General features: G+C 42.8%; 1 protein-coding gene across 1 annotated transcript in view; it reads left to right on the top strand.

Moving 5' to 3' along the window:
* The window catches only part of TECPR2 (tectonin beta-propeller repeat containing 2), a gene marked incomplete in the record, with an annotated part of 1,535,154 nt that overhangs the window by 1,150,928 nt on the left and 357,793 nt on the right, over positions 1–26,433 (top strand). The window contains 1 exon segment of the mRNA XM_044074534.1: positions 9,002–9,235. Coding sequence (XP_043930469.1) covers positions 9,002–9,235 — 234 coding nt within the window.

The following is a 26,433-nucleotide window of genomic DNA, read 5'->3' as shown; positions in this document are numbered from 1 at the left end:
TTGCACATTGCAGGATTCAGGGAATTCAAATCTACCCATACCTGGATGACTGCCTAATACAAGCGGACAACAAGACAAAAATAATAAAGGATTTGGCCTATGTCATACAACTGCTGCAAGCTTTGGGATACACAGTCAACATCCAGAAGTCAAGACTAGTGCCATCCCAAAGGATAGCATTTTTGGGTGCAGAACTGGACACAATAACTCAGATGGCTTTTCTCACAGAAGAAAAACAAAAACAACTTCCAGTCTACTTCACGGCATTGACAAGACAAACTCAGCTTACTGCAAGGAAAGTCCTGCAGGCCCTGGGTTACATGGCATCCTGCATAATCTTGATACCACATGCCAGACTGCATATGAGGAAATTACAATGGTACCTAAGAAATGTATGGTCTCAACACAGACACAGTCTAGAAACCATGATACCAATCATTCCATGCCTGAAAAAGGAATTCCTGTGGTGGGCTCAGGCCTGCCAAACCAACAGAGGGTTGCCATTCCACAAACCACAACCAAAGCAGACCATCACCATGGACGCCTCAGACCTAGGCTGGGGCGCACACATGGAAGACAAGTGTATCCAAGGCCTATGGTCCCAAGACCAGCTGAATCTACACATAAATCTAAAGGAGATGCTGGCAGTGAAGCATGCAATAGAGGCATTCAAATCATTTCTACAGCAAGGACACCTGCTGATAAGGACGGACAATACCACAGTCATGTGGCACATCAACAAACAGGGAGGCACGCATTCCTACCCTTTATGCCGGATGGCAATGGAGCTGTGGAACCTAGGCCTGAATCTCAACATTCAACTGCAGGCCAGATTCGTACCAGCAAAAGAGAATTCACTAGCAGACAAGTTAAGCAGAACTACCACGGATGCTCACGAATGGATGCTGCATCCAGGTATCTTCGAAACCATAACAAAGAAATGGGGAATGCCAGAAATAGCCCTGTTCGCCTCCCCACTCAACCACCAACTGAAGAAATTCTGCTCAAGGGAATACCACCCACAAGCCTGGAGGGTGGACTCCCTTTCTTTCAGCTGGAAGGCCCTGACAGTTTATGCCTTCCCACCTCTCCCATTGATGTACAAAGTTCTACTGAAGATCAGGGAGGAACAGCCAAAGGTAATTCTGATAGCTCCAGACTGGCCAAGGCAACATTGGTATCCGCTACTGAGAAGCATGTCTCGGACGAACCTATGGCCTCTACCTCTATGGCCTTTACTTCTAACACAGAACAACTACAAGACCCTGCATCCAAACTTAAAAACGCTGCAGCTAACTGCCTGGAAAATTGCATAAAACAAAACCAACCTGCTTTATCTCAGAGGGTCAAGGACATTATCCTGGAGGCTCGCAGACCCTCCACAAGGAAAACCTACTCAGCCAAATGGAAGAGATTCCTCATTTGGAGTGCATCAAAGGGAACAAATGTCACGCTTGCAAACCTAGCACACATCCTAGAATACTTAGCAGAACTGTTCCACAATGGCCTGTCCTATTCTTCCATTAAGATTCATGCTTCAGCAATTTCAGCAGAGTACAACATGGATCCTCCTATCTTCTCTCAACCTCTCCTCAGACAATTTCTAAGAGGGATCAAAAATGTAAAACCTCCAAGGAAACCACCTCTGCCTGCATGGGATCTCAATTTTGTGCTGGAAAAATTAACACTCCCCCCTTTTGAACCAGCTGCATCAGCAGACTTACAGTTCCTATCTTGGAAAACTGCCTTCCTTCTAGCAATCACTTCAGCAAGAAGGGTATCCGAGTTACAGGCATTAATGGCAGTACAGCCTTTCCTTATCTTTCACCAGGATAGATTGTCTCTGAGAACCAATCCTACGTTCATGCCAAAGGTGGTATCCAGGGTATCCTTGAACCAAGCTATTCATTTACCTACGTTCTTCCCTAACCCACAGAACACCTTAGATGTACATAGACAACTGCGCTACTACCTGGACAGAACTAAGACCAGCAGAAAAACTGACCAGCTTCTGGTAGCATATGCAACAGGAGTGCAAGGAAAAGCAATTTCCAAACAGACAATTTCAAAATGGATAGGAAATTGCATTCGATTCTGTTACTCTCTTCATGGAAAGACAACTCCTGAAAATATCAGGCCTCACTCCACAAGGGCTACAGCCACCACTACAGCTTTTCTACGAGGAGTGGCTACCAAAGACATTTTAGAAGCTGCTACTTGGAGCTCCGTGCATACATTTGCCAAGCATTACAATCTTCCTTTATACTCCAGATCCCGAGCAGGCTTTGCAACTGCAGTTTTACAAGGGATCTTAACTACATCATCTTTATCTTAGTGCCTCCTCCCCCAGTTTGGCTATGGTATTCTACCCATATGTTATGACTGCAGATGCATCCTTGAAGGACATAGTACAGTTTTGTACCTACCATAAATGTAGATGTCTGATAGGTATGCATCTGCAGTCAGGATTACCCACCCTCCTTCCCCTCTGTGGTATCCCTAGGGTGCTTACCCCTCTTTCAGCTAGCTGGGGGAATCTATTATGGTGTATTTGTTTGTATATATGTATATATATATATATTTTGTTTGCTACTGTTTGGAATTTTCAGCATTTATCCAAATTTAGCCTTCCTAGAGGGCACCTGGCATCTGGGGCAAGAAACACTGAGGAAAATGGCGTCAGCTGATGCCTTTATACCCCAGGAGCTATGACGTCGGGTGAAGTGCGACATCAGCCGAGGCCAGACCCAGACGTTGGAATCCGGCCGACCGAGGGCTGCCTGAGGCAGGACAACCCATATGTTATGACTGCAGATGCATACCTATCGGACATCTACATTTATGGTAGGTACAAAACTGTACTATCTTCCCCATAGAAACAGGGAGGCTAAGGATTACCTGATTTGAATGGATGTTTAGAGTCATGACGTTAAGGCTGATATGTATAACACAAGCAGAAGGTTATAAATCAAAGTGTAATGGAATGATGATTTAAAAAAGTGTGAGTTCAATAAATAAGGAGAGAGTAGAATTTTAGATATAAAACATTAAGAACAGCCACCATACAGCATATATATTCATAAAGTAACAGAAGATATTCTAAGAACTAAGCCTACATGAGAATGGAGGAAGGAGATTTAAACAAAATTACTGAAAAATGGAAATCAAAATATAAACCAATTTTTATTGAAATATTGAATATTGTAAAAGATAAAAACTGGAGGTGGGATCTTTATAGGTTCATAGGTGTGTACTAGGCTAATGGCCCTGGAGCCTTTACAAACCTAGCCCATAGGATTGCCCTGGCATCGTGCCACCCGACCTTAGTTCCCAGTGCCTCTGTTGAGTAGAACCACTGGAGTGATCCCTGGGGTGAATTTTCTATTTTTCATCCACTCATCAAGATATCTCTTGAAGAGGACCAGTGAGGCATGCTCGGCTTGACATGTATGGAAAGTCTATTCCATAGCATGGGCAGTCTCTAGGTTATGAACCTGTCCCTCCAGCTTGTTCTATTGATTGTGGTAATGAGGTTGAGGTCTCTGGAGCCTGTAGTGCGGAGGGATTGGGATTTCTTTAGATGTAGAATTTCTAACAGAACTGGGTCAGACATGGCTTTGTAAGTCAAGCAGAGATCGCCTCTAAGTAGGCAATATGAGACAGAAAATAGAGTTTTTTTGAGTCTGTCCATATAGGACAAGTGTTTAAGGCCTAAGATCCTCCTTGTGAGGTACTTTTGCTGTCTCTCCAGTTGTTGCAGGTGTCTAGTGAGGTGCATGCCAAATGGGGCATTGTACTCCATTGGCCTAATGAGGGAAGAGTAGAGGGAGACAATGACACCTTTCTTCCTGGATGCAAAACCCTTAGTAATGAGATGTGCCACATAGAAAGACTTTCTGACCACAGTGGCAATGTGGTGGTCAAAAGAGAGTTTGCTGTTAACATGTGTTCCCAGATCTTTTATGATGCCTTCTATTTTCAGTGAACTACCATCGATGTGGTAATTCATGGGAACTGGGTTTTCCCCAAAGGGGATGACTACACATTTTTTAGCATTGAGCTTAAGGCCATGGTTCTGACACCAGTCGTTGGTCTCAGTGAGGCCGTTCTGTAAGATGTCATCATCACGTGTGGAGTTAATTATGGCTCCCAACTTGCAATAGTCTGCTAACTTTGTCAGGCAGAGTCCATTCGTGTTTGTCTGGACTTCAGAGAAGTAGATACCAAACAGGAGAGGACCCAGGACCGAACCCTGTGGGATTTCACTCGTGACTGGTAGGCAGTCTGACTTGGAGGCAGCTACTTTCACACTGTGGCTTCTATCTGTGAGCCAGTTTGCAACCCACCTAGTGATATAGGGGTTGATGGCTAGCTTAGTGAGGTTTTCTGAGAGTCCTGACTGGGGAATGGTATCAAAGGCCTTGGCTAAATCAAGGTAGGCTGTGTGAACCACCTCACTTTCATCCACAGCTCTGGTGACTGACTCAAAGAAGTCGACCAGGTTGAGCAGGCATGATCTACCATTCACAAAACCAAACTGTGTGGAATCCAGAGTTTGGAGATTCCCTATATCCTTGTTTATTAGGTCCATGATGATGAGTTCCATAGCTTTGCATATCAGACTTGTCAGGCTAATGGGGTGATAGTTCCCAGGGTCTGTAGTCACTCCTCCTTTGTGGAGAGGTATGTGTAGCAGTGCGCCATTTAGTAGGGACAAAGCCTGAGGTGAGGCTGTGATTGAACAGGGCACACAGGTGAGAGGTGCCAGTTCACTCTGTAGTTCATGTAGAACACAGCCAGGGATATTGTCAGGTCCCACATAAGCTGTATTCTTGGCCTTGGACAGTGCTGTTTTAACCTGTGCAGCAGTAATACTGGGTGCCTGGCAATCTACTGGTATTGTGATTGGTCCTTTGGGGGGAAAGAGAGGTAAAGTTGGCACTGAATCTGTTGGCCAGTATATTGGCAATGTTGGCTCGGTATAGGAGGTGCAATTGTGCAACAGTTCCGAGCAAATTGGGTATTCTTTACATAACTGTAGAAGGGCTTGTGGTTGTATTTACTTTATGCTGCAATTCTGTTTTTATACCTAGCTTTAGAGGATTTGATGAGGGATCTCAACTTTGTGTTGAGGCTGATAAGGGAGTTTTTCCAGTCTTGGGACTTCACCTTAGTTCGCATCAGTTTCCTCCATCTGTTGTAGGGTTTGTTTATGGCAGGAGGAGACCACTAGATTGATTTCCTTTTTTTGGAAGAGAGCGTCTTGTTATTGGGTATGGCAAGATCCATGCATTTGTGTACATGTTCGTACAGGGCATTAGTGTATGATTCGACGGTCATGCAGCTGGTCTCCAATTGCATGGGTTCTGTGAAGTTAGCCACCTCTGTATTTAGGAGCCCAGAGTTAGCTTTGGAGAAGTTTTTCCTGGTGGTTACCTTTGAAGAGGGGAGGGGGTGGGAGGGATGTGGATTTCCACGGTGATTAGTTTGTGGTCGGATCTAACCAGGGAGGAGTTGACTATTAGTATAGAGTAACAGGCGCTCATGTTAGTAATGACCAGGTCACTAGTGGGGGTATGAATGAGCTGGTCCAGGTCATTGAAATTAATGAATTCCAGGAAACGTTGGGGGAAGTGTATTGGTACATGAGTAGTTTTTCCAGTTAATGGAGGGGTAGTTGAAGTCACCCAGTATGAGAGTTTTAGGTTAGACCTTAATATTCTCCAGGGTGCTTAGGAACGTGGAGTGCGAGTCTTGGGTCATGGTTGGGGACAATATAGCAGGCTACAACTTGAATCACTGTCTTACCCAATGTTTAACTGCACCTGAGGTATCTCTGATGTGTTATGTTGGGCTACCAGTCTGGAGGTATGTGCATCCTTTATGAATATGGAAACACCACCGCCTTTGGAGCTTCGGTCCAAGTTCTGGGGTGTGGCGTTTTCATATTACATATAATTAAATGTGATTTGTGGGAATAATATGTGCAGAATAAAGTTCAGGAGTATGATGAGTAAAGTTTAATGGGAGGCAGGAATTAAGCAATTTATGTAATGTTGGAGTGAATGACAATTGGGAAAAAGAAAAGAAGCATATGTGTAATGTACAATGTATGCAAACGAACATTGTTAATATGGTTTGTTTTCCTTTCTATTGATGTGTATGCACCTAGTGCTTTAAAGTGAGTCAGTTCATAAAGATGTTTAAATAGTTATGAACTGTTAATGAGCTTCTAAGAGGGTTTGACTCCCTCAGCCCGCATTGTGCTTAGTGTGGGACTGAATCTCCTGGGTTGACTCTGAAAAATGTTCATGTAGATCGGTGCTTTACCACCCAGTTAACAAGTTATTAAACAATACCCTTCACCATGGGGAATTCTTAACTAACTTGCTCCCTGCAATGGTTTGTAATACATTTTGATAATTTTTTCAGGTACTCCAAAACCAGGAACTACTATACTGTCTTAAATCTACGGTTACTGGAAAAGTGCATTTTGAAATCTTAGCAAGTTTTGCCATATTCACTAGTTAATCCTACATGAATTTTATTTATGTTTTATTGAGGGAAAGCACAGTGGCACAGAGCTGGTTTCTTTTCTGTAATTTGTAGCCAGGTTGCCTTCTTTGGGGAGCCTACATACCTCCCAGTAATAATCTGGGTTTTTTCCAGTATTCCTGCAGTATCCTAAAGATTTACCATAGGTGTAGTGTTGATCCTCCATATTGTTTAATAAAAAAACAGACTTCCAAACCATTAAAATTACTTTAATATAAAAACATGAGGGTGGGGATATAAATTACAAACTTGAAATGAGTGAATACAGTTGTATAATTGGAGTACAAGCAGATTGTTATCCAGGCATTAATGCTGTGAATAGCGTTAAGCCTCTTTTGAAATATAAGCAAATGTGTTTAAAAACTTGAATTTATGTGATACTTATTTAAATTAATTGCAATATTTGATTGGGCTGGGTTAGTGACAGTTGTATTTAAATATGAGAAAGTTTTGTGTAATGATAGCACACTGACGAAGGGTTTTCCCGAAACTTTGTGATTTGCTATTAAGTTGTTAAAGTAATTTTAATGGCTTGTAAGTCTAGTTTTTATTGAACTATATTGATATTGTTGTATCGTGATTCCATTTGCTGAGATGTATCCCTTTCGTTGCTGCTCCTCCATATTGCCCATAAATCTGCATGCAGTAAGAGATTGCCTGTGTCCTGCAACATACTAGCAATCATGTTCAAGATTAGTTCCTTTGCTTTGTGCCCTTTCAATGCAGGGATAGCCTGTGGCTCACCTGGAGTTCTGCACTGGATTACCCAGGCAATTGGAGAATGGATAGTTCATTGTCAGGCTTGTTGGTACTTTACTGTTAACTAGGCATAGTTTATATGGTTATTTCTAGTTAATAAAGGTAATTAAATCCACCTGCATTAATGTAATTAATTGTGTAATGGAGTGCCTTAATGGTTCATTAATTTTGGCAGGACACATTAAGATTAATGATTGTGACAGTTTGATAGCAAATACAGGGCTGGATTCAATAAAGCCTACACTAAGTGTACACTATTCTGAGGAACAGACAACACAGACGTAACGCACACCTTCTTCTTTGTAATTTTAGTTTTCCTACTGATATTTTTACTGCATTAAATATTGACAGGGATTCATAAAGGTTACTACAATGTGCAGACTACATGTACACTTAGCATAATCTTTCTGAGTGACTAGAAAACACAAAAATGAGACAAGAATTTTATTGAATACATATCGTGTACACTTAGTGTACACTTGGTGTAGGCTTTATTGAATCCCAGGGACAGTTCTTAAATCAGTATAGGCAATTACAATTCATTGTTTAACTACTGTGTGGTATGTTAATAAAATGATTTGAGGGTTTGGAGGACAGAATTCCTCATTGAAAAAAAGTCTCGGAGAACAACATCATAATTTAGTGTAAGACCAGCACTGGGAGAGTTTTTAGTAGAATCTAAAAGAGAAGCTGCTGTTAAGGGATATTTAGTAGAGCATGTAAAATAGTGAATGGTAACTAAGAATCCATCAGAGAGTTTAGAAAGGATTGGGAAGAGAGCTTGGATAAGCACGTCACAGACAATTGGGGGGGTATATGTATGACTCCCAAATATGCAGCAAAACCTAGAAAATTTATGATCTTTGCTTGCAAGTGTTTACACTGATATTTTTATACCCAAAGTAGACTCCAAATAATTTTTACTCTGGTAGATAGCAAATGTTGGACGTGTGATGGGAGAAGAAAGAGGTAACTGGAAACATATTTTTGGGAGTGTAATGAGTTGGCAGACTTTAAAAATTTCCTGCAGACTACTCTATCAGAAATACTGGTTGAGTAAATTGGTATAACTAAGGAAATTATTTTTTTTGCTGATACAGAATCGGAATTGCCTAGATAGTAAGGCTTTGCTGAGTCTAATTATGATGGCTGCCAAAATAGCATTATCAACTGTACTAGAAGTATTGAATATAGTAATGGAGATAAACAACTGGAAATGGGACATTTAGAAAAGGGTAGGAGCAAATTACATTGAAAAAATTGGAATTATGGGAACAACACATCCAGGATAATGGTTTGAAGGAGGAATGAGGTTTAATAGAAGGCGGGATTTGAATTTGCTATGTAATGTTTGACTGACGATGACTGGATAGATTAGAAGTGTTGTATAATGGCTGCAACTAAAAATATGTTGATGTGGTTTGTTTTCATTTTTGTCAGTGTATGATTGCCTATCTCATAAATGATAATTTAATAAAGATGTTAGTTGTTTAAAAAAATGGATATGAAAATACGGCATTGGGGATGATGTAAGGGTTTGTAAAGGTTTGTGTTGTATAATATGTAGCTATAAAATAGCTATGAAAGTTTTCTTGAAATAGTTTTGCCACTGTGTAAAAGTGAATAAGAAAGCAATTTTTCTAGGTTATGACTGTAGTATTGTCTTTTTTCCCCCATTCATTTTTAGGAAACTTTTTGTGGCTAGGCCAGAGCAACAAGGATTTGTTTTGTATCGATGACCAGAATCCTTATTTCAGACCATCTACTGTTCAACTTCCTCCTGAAACAGAGATGGTTCAGTTTTCTGCTTGCCGAGATGCGATATGGGCTTTGGACACATGGGGGCGAGCTTTTATCCGGACACTGTCAACTACATGCCCCACAGGGATGCATTGGACAAAGCTGGATTTGGCTCAGCTAGGTAGATGAACTTTATTCATTTTTTTATCATCATCTTTTGCCACATTTGTTGGTTTGAACATGGTCTAACTGTGTAACAGTGTGCCAAACTGATTGTTTTGAGCTGGAGTGATGTGATTTGTGACCAGTGCTGTCAATGTAAATTTTTATGCTTACAAATAGAGCATAGCATAGAGCATGTCTAAGGTAATAATAGAGGTGTCTTCAGAAAAATGCAATTTAAAATATTAACTAAAATTGTAAAGTAGGAGAGTGCATTGTAACATTGATTCTGGTAAGACAATAAACCCAAGTAGTGGAGGATAAAGATAGCACAAACTGTGGTTGTCCTACAGAAATGTAGAGATATAAGAGTAAATCTAATATACTTAGTAGAACATGGAGGTATTTCAATCAGCATAGTGTCTGTGATTGCATTAAAGGAGGTAATTAAAGTGTGGTGAGAGAAAGAGATGAAAAACAAGTTGATTTGTGAGTGATAAGAACATGCAGTAGAATATTGATTCCTGAGAGAAAATAACTCTAGAGAAGCTCTACTTGGGAGATAAACGTTCTGATTGAGGTATGCTGCAAAACTAGTCCCTGCTTAAGTTCTTGGGTATTGCAGCATCTTAATATGTTTGGGTAGATTGTTAAATTTGCTCTCAATATAAATAGGAAGCTCTGCTATGGCATTCTGACTTTTACACTGTTTTACAAGTAGAGTCCTAGATGAAAAAAACTTGTGGTTAGGAAATTGCCAGTGTTGTGAAGATGGCTGAATGGAGTGTGAGAAATAGGAGACATGATGTAAGAGGGTACTGCATGTGTAACGCAGTTTAGCCCTTTGTAGACGTCACGTTGATGAGTTTTGGATTGAGTAGAATAGTGAATGTGTGGCATACTTGTACACATTTCATTTGAGACATTGTGTAAAGAAAGCCAATATACTAAATTCAGTGCACAAAACACACACTGTCACCACCCTGGAACTTGCCCAGTGGTTCCTCTGCAATCACTTATTTGGCCAGTCATTCTAGTGAAATGATGGCCTGGTATTTCTTAGCTAGATGCAACTCTTTAGCTCCTGAAGTCCATTGGTTCCTGCCTGGAAATCCCTATTAGCCCTACATTCTCCAGTGAGAGTCAGTTGGTAGGGAATGATCCAACTTGCTGATTCTGGGGGGCAACTTACCGTCTTCCTGTTAGAGAACCCCCATCCTCAGCAGCTCCTCCAAGCCCCTGCATTCTTTGCTTCCTGAGGAGAAGGATGGCTTTGAATGCCATTATTCCCCTTGGCTTCCTAATGTTTTAATCCAGTTTAACCATGTGGGCTCGGCAGCTCAAAAATCCACTAGGTGTCACTGATATGGAAAGTCAGATCCATCTTACTCTCCAGGATACTTGAGCCACTAATCGAACTCTGATCGCCTGGGGCTTAAGGCTTTCTCCTTCTATGCCATGGAACTGACTTACAAACAAAACATTTTTTTAAATATTAAAACAAACAAGGCTGTAAGTAATTGCACTTTGTTACGCTCCTACCACTTTGCATCCCACGTTTTAGAGAGCATAAAGAATCTTGCAGTGGATAACAACACATCCTGATAGCAAAACAGAATTAGTCAGTTAATGTTAGCTGTTTAAAGATGCATTATATATTTTAGGCCTTTTTGTCATACGTTTCTTTATTGGTAATTTCTGCTTCTTTAAAAAAGATAGGGACTTAGTTGGGAGTAAATGTTCCTACTGACATTCATAAGCCTTTCATAGTGGGATGTTTTTTTTATTTCTCCTAAACAATGACTAGGCCTGCTGGAAGACTTGAAATCACTAAAGTGGAGGTCCTGCACCTAAAAAGCTTTACTGATGATATGTCTGCTTCCCCATTTGATCATTAACAGACAAGCAGGTTAAGCCAGTTAGTTATAATCCCTGGTTGAACTTGACACAAGGACAGGCAAAGCAAGCATCATTGATTGAGTTCTGCTGTCTCACGATTTCAGCACTGAAGCCAAAGATCTTGTTATTGGATGCTGTAAGCAGCTATCGTGCAATATTTGCCATTCAGCCCCTGTCAAAAACTATGCCCCCATTACATATGTATTAGAGCCAGAAGTTTAAAATGTGCACCAAGAAAATGTTAACCATATTATGCAGTCATGCAACTAGAAAGTTTAATATCCACCAACTGTCAATGTACCTTTGACTTGCTTTGTCAAATTTTACATTGTATTCTGGATCACCTTGCTTTTCTGAAGCTGTTAAATAAGCTGTTAAATTGAAGCATACATACAGTTATTTTAGTCATGAGCAAAAATGTCCTCCTATCCTGCCAGTATACCAGATCAGTTATTCCTATAACACATATTTAAGCTGTATACCTAAACTAGCATTTGCTTTACATAATTAGGTAGTCTATTCAAGACATAAATCATTCTCCTGGAGAACCAGTTAGCTCTTATGGCAGACTGTGTGATGCTTCTCTACTGCTTTCATTACCCCAAGCATTCCCAGAGGTAGTTATATCTAAATGCTTTATACACTCGAATAAGGTCTCCTCTTAAATATTTATGTGAGGCACTGCCCAAGTTCAAATATTTCAAAATTGTAATAAAGTTCACATTTTTAGATGCCCTTGGTATATTTTCACTGTACTTTATCTAGATTGCTCATTGCAGTTTCCCCTCTGCTCTGAATATCTGGATCATTAAAAACATAATGTTTGCCAAGGATAGACTATAGGACAGCCTGCTACATTTAGTCCAACACAGTTTCCATATTTCAAAAAATCGAATTCTGAGTAGCAAATCAAAAATGTCAAATTGCATAAATGTAATACTACTGCTACTACTAATCCCTTGAGGTTCAGTTCAGACCCTGTTATCACCCCTGGGCAAGTGGCTTCTGCTGTTTGCTAAGCTAAAAACATGGGATCCATGATTTTTGATAGTCTGCTCTCTGCTTGCAAGTATTAAAGACCACATAGCCCAACCTCTTCTGAATCCATTTATTAGTCTGTGCGCAGGCTATGTGCCTGAAATTTGGAGAACAGCCACAGTTGTCCCTCTCTGTGAGGGTAAACCATAGCAGGCCACTGTTGTCCCTCTCAACGAGGGCAAACCATAGCAGACCCCAGTAAATGTAGGCCTGTTAGTCTCATTAGCATTATCTATAAACATAGAAAGCATTATTGCTGAACTAATTAACACTGGTATAAGTGTTCTCTAGACCCATGATCTCTGTCAGTTCGGACTTAATGTCGGGTCATGCATACTCAGTCTGGTTGAGTTTGTTGTTTGGGATGGTCACAGAAACTGTAAACGAAGGCCAGGCTGTTTACACTTCTACCTTGGTCTTGCTACTGTCATAAGGAAGCTCTCTAATTTCAACATTGACCCTTATATCACCCACTGTACATTTAATTGTCTTACTGCTACTGTGAAAGGGAAATACACATTCCCTTTTCTGCTCATTTAAGAAATGTGATAACCGTTGATATGTGTCATGACCACTTGGGCAGCAGTCTTTGTTAAAATAACAGTACCTCATGGTGTACTGTCTAGAGCTGTCCTTACATGTTCAGTTTGCCTCATACTGCTTTGAAATATTTCCATTGACTGGACTAATTTCACAAGTCCTTCTAGAAGTGGAGGCCAATGCTTCATAGCATCCTTTCTTGACCTGCTCTTAACCATGTGTGCATTGATGTTCTTCGTCTCACATTGCTGCAGTCATAACCTGTGGGTAGTCCGCTGTCCTCGGTCGGCCCGAATACCAAAGAGTTAGGCTGGCGTCGGTCATGGTCGCCCAGAGCTGACGTCAGTACGTAGTAGTACTTAAGCGCATGACCGACGCCATATCCTCAGTCTTTCTTGCCACGTGGTTCGAAGCAGAAGCAGCGTTTGCAAGTGCCGTTCGGCGTTCTGAAATTTTCATTTATCGAGTTTCAGACCGAAGACCAAGTTGGGCTAAGTACCCCGTTGGGGAAATTTTTGTCTTTTCTTGCCTCAGTTATCCGGATGTCAGAAAAAGTTAATAATTGTATTTCTTGTGGGAAACAGATACCTCATAGGGACTATCATTCTCTCTGTATTCCTTGCTTGGGGCCTGAACACGACGTAGTCGGGTGTCACTTTTGTGCTAGATTTAATAAGCGCACCATTAAACGAAGGTTAGACTGTGCCAGGCTTGTTTTGATGGCGGTGTAACTATAACATGCCGTCGGATCCTCCGGCGCCCGCTACCGCTAAAAGCGTAAAGATAAATCTTTGAGGTCTAAACCGGATGAGTCGTCCGTTGCGGACGCCGGTTCTATGGAACCTCCGGTTGAACCTGTGGATCCGGCCGAGGCTTCGGCTGAATCCCAGGGGGAACCTTTACTTTTGCAGGAGTTGGCCTCTCAGGAGTTAGGCCAGGCTGAGGGTGCTTCTCAGGTATCTGTAGTTCCATCCTTACAAAAGGTTATTAGGCCTTCTACCTCAGTGGCTAAAGGCCATGCTAAGGCTAAACCTTGTCTTGCTGGCCCTGGCCATAGTCCTAGCTCTTCAGCCCCTGTTCCTAAAAAACATATGTTGAAAATGGCAGAGGACTTGATTACTTTGATCAGGGGTTCTATGCCCCCCCCCAGAGAAGAGGCCTAGGGTGGAGGCAGATTTAGAGGGAATGGAGCATTCTTCAGACTACTCTGAGTCCTCAGCTGAAGATATTCAGGATTTCCCTCTCTATTCAGATTCGGATGCAGAGGATTCCTATCCTTCTGCTTCTCCTCCAGAGGATTTTTCCTTTTCTGAAACTTTACATTCCATGAGGGAACATTTCAAATGGGAAGGCCAGGATTTTTCAGATTCTCGAAAAAGGCTTAGGGAATTTTTGTTTTTGCCACAACATAGGCCCTTGGCTATTCCCCCTGTCTTAGATGTTGTTCAGGATGTTTTTTCTGAAGCTTCTCTTAATCCTGATTCTTTACCCCTGCCCTGTCAAGCCAGACAGATATTACAGAGTTCCAGAAGCACATAAATATTTGTACAAGAGTCCTAGAGCTGACCCGGAAACTATTATTCAAGGTCCAAAGGGTGTCAGGGCTTCTGTGGTTAAGAATCCAGTTCCTTTGGATAAAGATTCTAGAGCGTTGGATAGGTGGGGGAAAAAAGTGTATACCTCCTCTACGTTAGCTATGAAGGCTTTAAATTTCCAGTTTCATATGCTGAAGTATCAGAACTTTTTGTTAGGCCAATTGAAATCTAAGGTGGATGTTTTATCTGAGGGTATAGAGTGTAAGGAATTGCAGGAGTTGGTTCATGCATCAGATCAAGTTGGCAAACATTCTTTGCAGTGTGGTTTCGATGCTCTTCAGGCTTCATCCAGGGTGGCTGCTACAGGTTCAGTTATTCATAGACATGCCTGGCTTAAGGATCAAAATTTGTCAGAGCATGTTAAAGCTCGGATTTTAGATGCTCCCCTTCAATCTGAAGTTCTTTTTGGTTCTCCGGTGGAGTCAGTTTTGAAAAAGATGGAAGATAAGGCTAAGTCTATGCAGACGGTCAAGGATTTTTTGCAGGTGCAGCCCCCTAAGTTTAGTAGGAATTGGCCTGCTAGAGGATGGTCCTACCCTTCTTCGGATTATCAGTCTGAGGGCAGGTCTAGACGTGGTAGAGGCAGGGCTCACACTCAGGGTTCTTTCAGACCTAGGACTTGGAGTTCTCCTGCACAGTCTTCTGGTGAGGACAGGGGTCAGCCTTTTCGTAAACAGACCCAATGACCTGTATCTTCAGCTGCCAGATCCTTCTTTTCTGGCAGCTCCTCTAGGAGGAAAGTTGGGGCTTTTCAAACAAAACTGGCATTTGGTCACCCAGGACAAATGGGTGTTGGAAATAATAAATCAAGGTTACAAGTTTTATTTTCACACTTTTCCTCCTTTCAAAGGCATGCCGGATGTGCCTCCTCAGCAAAGGCTGGAGAGGCTCAGGAGCAAATTTCTTTGCTTTTGCAGATGGGGCAATCCAGGTGGTGCCTCCGTCAGAAGTAGGCCTAGGATTTTATTCCCGTCTATTCCTAGTGCCAAAGAAAGGAAACACTTGGAGGCCAATTCTGGATTTGTCCATTCTCAATACCTACCTGGACATTCCAAAGTTCAAGATGTTAACATTACAACAACTTCTGCCTATGCTAGGCAAAGATCACTGGATGGTAACCCTGGATCTCAAAGAGGCCTATCTTCACATTCCTATCAGGCCCAGCTGCAGGAGATTCCTGAGATTTCGGGCTGGTACTTCTCATTATCAGTTCTCTGCATTGCCCTTTGGTTTATCTACTGCGCCCAGGGTGTTCACAAAAGTTCTGGCTCCTGTAATTGCTGTCTTCAAACAGAGGGGAATACAAATTTATCCTTATCTGGACGATTACCTGATTCTTGCTCAAGACAAAGACAAGTTACTGCAACATCTACAGTATGCAATGGCAGTTTTAAGGTGCCTAGGGTATTCTGTGAACGAAATAAAGTCCAGTCTAGTGCCCTCTCAGGACATGTGCTTTCTGGGTGTGAGACTCTTCATCTATACTTCCAGCAGTTATCAGTATTGTCCAGGCTGACTGCAAGGACAGTCCTTCAAGCCTTGGGGTTCATGGCATCTTGCATTCTAGTACTTCCCAATGCCAAACTGCATATGAGGAAGCTACAATGGTATCTCAAAAGTGTATGGACTCAACACTGCCACGATTTGGACACTGTCATTCGGATAATACCTTGCATCCAGAAGGAATTCTTGTGGTGGGCTCAGGAATGTCACCTAAACAGGGGACTCTCTGTGACCTGACCAGAGGCGAGTCAGATCATAACGACGGATGCCTCGGACTTGGCTTGGGGAGCACACTTCAATGGGAAATGGATTCAAGACACGTGGCCTCCCAGACTACTACATTTGCATATCAACATGAAGGAGATGTTAGCAGTCCAATTTGCCTTGATGGCCTTCAAGGACCTACTTCAGCCGGGACAGGTGTTGATTCGAACAGACAACACAACAGTCATGTGGTACATCAACAAGCAGGGGGGAACCCATTCTTACCCTCTTTGCAGACAAGCAATGATATTGTGGGAGACTGCTCTGAGTTTGCACATCAATCTTCAAGCACGGTTTCTGCCAGGAGCACAGAACTCCCTAGCAGATGTATTGAGCAGACAAATTGTGGATCCCCACGAGTGGAAATTGGATCCTCAAGTATTCCAACAGTTGACCGTGGCTTGGGGAACTCCAGACATAGATCTGTTCGCTTCTCCACTAAATTTCCAACTGCCAAAATTTTGCACAAAGATGTTTCACCCAAAAGCTTGGAAAGTGGATGCTCTATCTTTCAGTTGGAACAACCTTCGTGTCTATGCTTTCCCCCCTCTGCCTCTTCTTCCCAAGGTACTCTTGAAAGTCAGGCGGGACAAGCCTTGCATGATTCTAATAGCACCAGATTGGCCACGTCAGCACTGGTATCCTCTGCTGAGGAGTTTAATTCAGGAGCCTCCTTGGCCTTTGCCACAGATTCCTCACTTGTTATCCCAGTCAAGCAATCATTTTCTCAATGTCAGGGTGCAGTCCCTGCATCTAACAGCCTGGTGTATTCTGTTTTAGAGCCTGTGGGGTCTGAGCTTCCTCAACAGGTTTTAGATGTCATTTTGGAAGCCAGGCGGCCTAGTACTAGAAAAGTTTATGCTGATAAATGGGGGAGATTTTTTCTTTGGAGCACAGCAAAGGGCTTTGATGTCTCAGCACCTAATTTGAGTTTTACACTACAGTACCTTACTGAATTACTAGACAAGGGGTTGTCATTTTCCTCTGTGAAGGTTCATGCTGCAGCCATTTCTGCTCACTATGATTGTGACCCTCCCTTATTTTCTCACCCTTTGTTTAAGCAATTTCTTAGAGGGGCAAAAAATATAAGACCCCCGCGCAGAGCTCCTACTCCTTCCTGGGATCTCAATTTTGTGTTGGAGAAGCTTACTTTACCTCCTTTTGAACCTGCAGCTACGTCTGAGTTGAAGTTTTTATCTTGGAAGACTGCTTTTTTGTTGGCCATTACTTCTGCTAGGAGGGTATCTGAATTGCAGGCACTCATGGCAGTAGAACCCTTTCTGATATTCCATAAGGATAGGGTGTCTTTGCGTACTAACCCTACTTTTATGCTTAAAGTGATTTCTAATGTGGCCTTAAACCAGTCTATTCATTTGCCTACTTTTTATGCTGATCCCCAAAATAAGGGGGAAAAAGTCTTGCATTCTTTGGACATTCACAGGCAGCTACGCTATTATTTGAGCAGAACTAAAGAGTTCAGGCAGACTCAACAGTTATTTATTTCTTTTGCTTTGGGTTCACAAGGGAAAGCTGTTTCAAAGCAAACTATTTCTAAGTGGATTGGTCATTGTATTGCTTTTTGTTATTCTCATCATGGGAAGAATGTTCCTGCTGGGATCAGACCTCATTCCACTAGGGCTACTGCCACATCTACTGCCTTTTGAGGGGTAGCTACTAAGGATATTTTGGAGGCAGCTACTTGGAGTTCAGTACACACTTTTACTAAGCATTACCATCTCCCTCTTTATTCCAAGTCTAGGGCTGGGTTTGCCACTGCAGTTTTACAGGGCATGTTAGCAGCTCCTAATGCTTTTTAGTTTGCCAGCCTCCCTTTTCCTTTGCTTTGGGATTCTACCCACAGGTTATGACTGCAGCAATGTGAGATGAAGAACATAGTACAGTTTTGTACCTACCATAAATGTAGATGTTCGAGGATCCACATTGCTGCAGTCCTATTTTCCCTCCCTCCTTCCCCTCTATAGTTTGGGGTTGCTGTGTTTCCTTTGGGATACTTATTATTTCCTCACTGGTGGTTGTTGGGTATTTACTATTTTGGCTAGGGCCTTTCCTTTTTTAGGCCTTCTGACATCTGGGGCAAGAAAGACTGAGGATATGGCGTCGGTCATGCGCTTAAGTACTACTACGTACTGACGTCAGCTCTGGGCGACCATGACCGACGCCAGCCTAACTCTTTGGTATTCGGGCCGACCGAGTACAGCGGACTACCCACAGGTTATGACTGCAGCAATGTGGATCCTCGAACATCTACATTTATGGTAGGTACAAAACTGTACTTTCTTGCAGCCACTATATTGCTTAGGAATATTACTATTTGTTGTAGACATTACTAATGAAATAAAATTGTTTTTTGTATTCACCATATGTGAAGATCTTCAAGAAGGTCATCTGGAGTGGGTCATTCTTTAGAGCCGCATCTTATAGTTCAGGCATAACTGTGCTGTATAGACTTGTGTCACTTGTATATAGTTACTAAAATTCGGGACTTATCTGAATGCATTAATTTGTCTGTTCTTGTTTCTCTTATTGCTACAAGCCCTCTAGTTTGGAGGTCAGAATTTTGTGCATTGGTATTGTGGCATTCTGTTCAAAAGAGAATAGGATATTAGGATATGCTGGTAGATGTGGATACAGAGCATCAGAACATATTTTCCCCATTCCATTATTCCTGCAGCAGAAGGAACATTTCAAGACAAATCTCCACACTCTTTGTTTTATGTATCTCTTGTCTTTTTATCTCTCATCTTTTTTACAGGCATATAGCCTGCATCATAAGCCAGAAACTTGGTCTTGCTTCACATAGCCACAGTGGAAATGAGACAAGTTTAAAAAGGCTGAATGCAGTGGTTTCCTATTTCTATCTTTTATTGGCAGGTGAATTTGCTTCCTTTTGTGAATGAAGATCCAAGCCATGAATAAATCATCATATCAGTAAAAGCTAGAATTTTCAGTGTTCTGACTGGAGTGCTTCTCAAACAATATGGAAATAGATCTACAAACTAAAAAAAACTACAATCCACTCTGCTACAGGCCCCATGAAGGCTCAGTGTCTCACCAACCTAACACCACTCTTAAGTATTCAACTGCGGTACCACCTTTAACATTCTTGTAAGAAAAGCGCAGTCCGGGTCTGAACTGTCTGCAAACAGCTACAGTTAACTTTGAACCTAACACCACTCTTAAGTATTCAACTGCGGTACCACCTTTAACATTCTTGTAAGAAAAGCGCAGTCCAGGTCTGAACTGTCTGCAAACAGCTACAGCTAACTTTGAGTATGTGTCTACCTTTTTGAGACAATATTCATTTTCCCCTGGAGAGCACTCTGCTTTGGCTTGTAAGCAGCTCCCCCACCACACACACACACACACACACACACACACAAACACACAAACACACAAACATCTTCCACTTTCTCTTATTCCCTTCTGTTAGCAAATAGTATCCATAACTGATCAATACTGTGTGTTTGTTAATTTAAACTATGACCACAGTAGCCTACTGATACAAGCTTATCCTGTATTGCCACCTGAGAAATTAAGAAATGACTTAGTTTCAGAGCAGTCCTTGGTCAATTGTGATTGTTTCTTAACACATACTTGTCTTTGCTTTGGCTCATTAGCAGCAGTACAAAGAACTGCCTGCTCACACCAGGCTGAACAAGGAGAAGGTCACGGTAAACTGCCTGTCGGGCACTAGGATCCGCCACATAACACAAGCACTCAGGTCATTCCAAGGCAAGTACAAATATGACTCGGTCATTGTCCATGCTGGTGTGAATGACCTGAGACGTACCTCCCTGGACTACATGAAAAGACATAGAAGAGCTCTCTGAGCATGTAGCCCAGGCCGGTATCACCCTGACCTTGAGTAGCATCTTACCCTCACCAAGAATGATGCCACAATATGAAGACAAGATGATCAATTTCAACAATTGGCTTAAGTATTGGTGTCATTCAAAGGGGATCCAGTGCCTGTAAGCCTGGGATGACATGCTCGACAAGCCACGATGCTTCGCTAGGGACGGCTTGCACCTGTCACCCCTGGGGTTTCGGATATTGGCAAAGGCTCTTGCTACCCCCATAGTTCCTTTTTTAGGCAAGGCTCAAAAGACAAACCCACCTCCATAGGTATCACAAGGGATAAGAAACTAAGAGTAATGCTACTCAACGCCAGAAGTCTAAACCTCAAGATGAACACACTTGAAACTCTCCTTAGCATGGAGAACATCGATATCTGTGCAGTAACAGAAACCTGGTTCAAGGCTCCTGAGAGCACCCCAGCACTACCAGGTTATACCTCATACCATGCTTTTCGGCCCCAAAACTTGGACCGAAACACAAAAGGAGGGGGAGTATCAATATTCGTCAAAGATACCCACACCTCCAGGTTGGTGGCACAGCACGAAGCATCAGAGACTATCCATGTGCAACTAACAGTGGGTAAAACTGCCTTCCAGTTTATAGCCTGCTACAGACCACCCTCCCAAACCCAGGAACCCCACTCGGCCTTCCTGAGAACACTGGAAAATAGGAAGGTCTCTCCAAACACCATTATATTGGGCGACTTCTACTACCCAAACATAGACTGGGAGCATTACTCTAGCTCCAACACCCTAGCCCAAAGGTTCCTAGAATTTATAAACTCAAATGCTATGGAACAACTTGTTACCACTCCCACAAGAGGGGAAAACATACTGGACCTGATCATCACCAACATGGGGACTCTATGCTCCAGACCAGAAGTGTATCCCTCACTGGTAAGATCAGACCATAAACTAATCTCACTGGATATTCACATCCCGACTCCACCCCCTGCCCTGAAAACCACAGTGAAAAACTTCCCTAAAGCAAATTTCACACTCCTCAAAACCGAGGTGGAATCCTTCAAAGCCCCTGCCTGTGGAAAATACGTCCCAGACCGCAGAATCCTTTATAAACGCATTCTATGAACACCATCAGGAATGCATGGATCATGCAATCCCAAATAACCAAGACCCAATCCTCCAAAGGCAGACGTCCTGTCTGGTGGACCCCAGCCATAAACAAACTATACAATAGAAGGAGGAAGCTACTACATGATAGAGCAAAATCCCAAAAAGGGAAGGCATCTCTGATCAGTATTAGCAAAAAACTACGGGCACTCATAAAATTGTCTAAGGCCAGCTTCGAGAGAAAAATTGCACAGGACACTAAGGATAATCACAAGGCTTTTTTTAGATATGTTAGGAACCTGGGTGGGAATTCCCAGATATGCTCAGAATTAGTCCAAAATTACAAAAAATACAACCCACAGACATTGCCAACATCCTTGCTGACAGGTTCAGTGCAAACTTCTCCCCCCCCCCACCAAAAGGGCAAATATCTATCCCAGCAGAGTGCTTGCCCCCCTGACATCTCAGATGCTCAGGTAAGAGCCACCCTCTCCAAAGCAAAAAACACAGCATCAATGGGACCAGACGGTGTCCCGGGCTGCGTCCTACATGAACTCCAAGAAGAGCTAAACCCAAACATAAAACTACTGTTCAGTCTCAGCCTTACTACAAGATATGTACCCAAAGAGTGGCATACAGCAACAGTGGTTCCTCTCCACAAAGGTGGTGCCTCAACGGATCCTGGAAACTATCACCCCATAAGCCTGACTAGCTTGGTCTGCAAAGCTATGGAAAGGATCATCATGGACCTCATAAATAAAGATATTTGGGACCTACAGACACTGAATCCTACCCAGTTCGGCTTTGTTAAGGGCAGATCCTGCCTCTTAAACCTGGTTGATTTCTTTGAAACAGTCACCAAGGCCATTGACGAGGGGAAGGTGGTCCACACAGCCTACCTGGACCTCGCAAAAGCCTGCGATACAATACCCCACTCCGGCATTATAGATAAGCTCACCAGCTTAAATATAAACCCCTATGTCACTAGATGGGTTGCAAACTGGCTCAAGGACAGAACCCACATGGTTAGAATTGCTGGAGCCATGTCAGACTCCAAACCAGTTACAAGTGGCGTCCCACAAGTCTCAGTCCTGGGACCTCTCTTGTTCAGTATATATTTCTCGGAGGTACAGGCCAACACGGAAGGACTGTGGCTGACCAAGTTCACAGATGACTGCAAACTGGGCACCATAATCGACTCTCCAGCCGACACAAGCATCCTCCAAAAGGGCCTCATAGAAACAGACAACTGGTGCCAGAGCCATGGCCTCAAGCTAAATGCCAAAAAGTGTATAGTCATCCCTTTGGCAAAAACAAAGTGCCCACAAATACCCACATAGGTGGTAATCCATTAAGTACAGAAGAAGTAATTAGGGACCTGGGGACCCAAGTTAATAGCAATCTCTCATTTGACAACCACGTGGCCAAAGTGGCTAGAAAAACATTTTATATAGCCCACCTAATCATGAAGGGATTCACATCTAGATCAGGGGAGGTCATCGTGCCTCTTTACTCATCCCTCATCAGGCCCATAATTGAGTACAATGCCCCTTTTGGGATGTACCTTACCAGACACCTGCAGCAACTGGAAAGACCCCAAAAGTACCTCACCAAGAGGATCAAAGGGCTCAAACAGATGCCATATGCTGCCCGGTTAAAGAAACTCCAGCTCTACTCAGTGGCATACCGCCTGCTCAGAGGCAATCTGTGCCTGACGTATAAAGCCATGTCCAACCCGGAATTAATGGACATGCTGCACCTCAGAAAATCCAAATCCCATCGAGCTACGCGCTTGAGAGACTTGAACCTCAGCACTGAAATAAATAGGACATGCTGGAGGGACAGATTCATAACCCAGGGCCTCCCTTCACTGTGGAATAAAATCCCAGTCCAGGTTAGGCAGAGTCCCTCATTGACTCTCTTCAAGAGGAATCTTGATGAGTGGATGGGAGATCGTAGGTTTACCCCGGGTATCACTTCTGTGTCACTGTTAGACAGATGCACAGTATACTAACCTCGAAAAAGGGCATAGCAAAATTAATTTAAAATGGGTGGCGAAAGCCAAACGCACTCTGGCTAGGCTTATAAATGCCCTAGGGCAGATAGCCTAGTATGAACCCTTGTTCCCCCCCCCCCTTCCCTGTTTATTACCTTAAGACAATCCCAAAGTTAATAAATATTACCTGTGGCAGGCACCATTTGTAAAACTACAGTCCACTCTGCTACAGGCCCCATGTAGGCTCAGTGTCTCTCCAGTAAGTGTTTTACAACTGTAAATGCCTATTTATGTTGAATTGTATTAGACATTTTACAACTGTATATGTTTATGTTGAATTGTGTTAGACATCTAATATGATTTATGCTTTATTATTGGATGTTACTATGGCATGCTAGCATTTTGTATGCACCAAGTTGTTTTTAGTATAATAGTATGTATGGTCTATTTGCATAGCTGCACCTTGTTCACTAATGTTGTTCATGTAATTGTGTTGTGTGTAGACAGCTCATACTAGTGTCTAAATTATTTCTATATATTTGTGCTGTTACTGGTGGATAGAATCACATTAGAGAACCACGACAGATTGCTGCTCGCTATATTTTTATTTGTGACTGCATAACTGTCTGGGTTTTTTTTTTTTCTAATGTTCTTCCAATTGGCTCAGTATCTGCATATACTAAGTAGTGGTTCAGGACATTGTCCTGCATGCGGTAGCTATTTGCTCAGTGTGTTTTTTATAATCTTTATAATATATATTTACCATCTCAAAAGTGCTTACTCCTCTCTGTACTCTTCTTTTCTAGACCTAACACCACTCTTAAGTATTCAACTGCAGTACCACCTTTAACATTCTTGTAAGAAAAGCGCAGTCCGGGTCTGAACTGTCTGCAGACAGCTACAGTTAACTTTGAGTAGGTGTCTACCTGTTTGAGCCAGTATTCATTGTCCCCTGGAGAGCACTCTGCTTTGGCTTGTAAGCAGCCCCCCCCCACCACGCATATACACACACACACACACACACACACACCCCTTCCACTTTCTCTTATTCCCTTCTGTTAGCAAATAGTATCCATAACAGATCAATACTGTGTGTTTGTTAATTTAAACTATGACCACAGTAGCCTACTGATACAAGGTTATCCTGTTTTTCCACCTGAGAAATTAAGAAATGACTTACAGTTTCAGAGCAGTCCTTGGTCAGTTGTGATTGTTTCTTAACACATACTTGTCTTTGCTTTGTGATTGTTTCCAGCCCCCTCATACGAGCAACTAACAGGGTCTCTACCCACTTCGCTCCCCACCCTGCCCCCTATTCCTTCCCGCCCCCAGTGGTCCCACCTTTATTGCACTCAAACCTCCCATCTTTCCAATAGCCAACCACAGCGCTAACCCAACAGTACCTCCTCCATCTTCCCTCTACTATCACACCTCCTCAACTAGCATGTACAAGCATACCTTTCCTATGCTCACTGCATGCACTCTCATTGCATATCTTACATCCTACTAAAGCTCCATCATTCCCCCATTCAACCACTACCACTGTACTACTACTCACACCACCACTCATGTCTCACTCACACTCAGCTCCCCTCCCAACAGCTCAAGAACCATTCCTATGCACCCCCCATATATTCTACCAACTATATTACTCAAACATAAAGCATCCCTACAACTTAACATAGTAACCCTCCCACCATACCTATTACCCACAGAGCATAATTATAAAGATGTCCTTCAAGGATGCATCTGCAGTCCTAACATATGGGTTGTCCTGCCTCAGGCAGCCCTTTGGTCGGCCGGATTCCAAAGTCTGGGTTTGGCCTCGGCTGATGTCGCACTTCACCTGACGTCATAGCTGCAGTGAATTGGGTATAAAGGCATCAGCCGACGCCATTTTCCTCAGTCTTTCTTGCCGCACGGTGCCCGAAGCAGAAGCGGTTTGCAAGTGCCGGTCGGTCAGATCCAGAGATTACTACTACCGAAGACTTCTAAAAACAAAGGCTACAGGTTTCACTTCCACACACTACCAAAAAAGAGAGGAATGCCAAACCTACCACCAAACCAAAAAAATAAACGCTCTAGAACAAATCAACCACCTACTAAGGATGACAGCTATAGAAAAGGTACCTCCCATGGAACAAGGGCAAGGATTTTACTCCAGACTTTTCCTGGTACCAAGAAAAGAAAGCCAATGGAGACCTATTCTCGACCTGTCCGCTCTGAACACATATCTCATTGTTCCAAAATTCAAAATGCTGACCCTACAGCAACTTCTTCCCATGCTGGGCAAGGAGTCTTGGCTGGTGACTCTAGATCTCAAGGAGGCATACCTGCAAGTCCCTATACGACCAGATTGCAGAAGATACCTCAGATTTCTTGCAGGATCAGAGCATTATCAATTCTCAGCATTGCCCTTTGGCTTATCTACTGCGCCCAGAGTATTCACGAAATGCCTGGCATCAGTAATTGCTCATTGCAGGCTTCAGGGAATTCAGATTTACCCATACCTGGATGACTGCCTAATACAAGCGGACAACAAGACCAAATTAACAAAAGATTTGGAAAAGGTTACACAACTACTGCAAGCCCTGGGATACACAGTCAACATGAAAAAGTCAAGGCTGGTACCATCCCAAAAGATAACATTCTTGAGTGCAGAACTGGACACATCAAATCAGATGGCATTTCTCACAGCAGAAAAGCAAAAGCAACTATCACTCTATTTCATGGCATTAACAACACAGAACCAGCTTACAGCAAGGAAAGTCCTGCAAGCCCTGGGTTACATGGCAGCCTGCATAATATTGATACCACAAGCCAGGCTGCATATGAGGAAGTTGCAATGGTACCTAAGGAATGTATGGTCTCAACACAAGCACAGTCTAGAAGCCCAAATTCCAATAATCCCATGCCTGAAACAAGAATTCCTGTGGTGGGCTCAGGCCTGTCAGATGAACAGAGGACTGCCTTTCCACAAACCTCACCCAAGCCAGACTATCACCACGGAGGCCTCAGACCTAGGTTGGGGGGCACACATGGTGGACAGGTGTATACAAGGCCTATGGACACAAGACCAGCTGAACCTTCACATAAATCTAAAAGAGATGCTGGCAGTGAAACAGGCACTACAGACATTCAGACCTTTTCTTCAACAGGGTCATTTGCTGATAAGGACGGACAACACCACAGTCATGTGGTATATCAACAAACAGGGAGGAACACACTCATATCCTTTATGCCGGATGGCAATGGACCTGTGGAATGTGGCCCTGAACCTCAACATTCAACTCCAGGCAATATTTGTGCCAGGAAAAGAAAATATACTAGCAGACACTTTAAGCAGAACTACCACGGATGCCCACAAATGGATGCTGCATCCAGACATCTTCAAAACCATTACAAAGAAATGGGGACTACCAGAAATAGACCT

This window comes from Protopterus annectens, chromosome 6.part0 (genome assembly GCF_019279795.1).
Source record: "Protopterus annectens isolate FY-2018-M chromosome 6.part0, PAN1.0, whole genome shotgun sequence".
Taxonomy (NCBI): domain Eukaryota; kingdom Metazoa; phylum Chordata; order Ceratodontiformes; family Protopteridae; genus Protopterus; species Protopterus annectens.
Note: the sequence above shows the minus strand (reverse complement) of the source record. Positions and strands in the feature narration are given on the sequence as shown.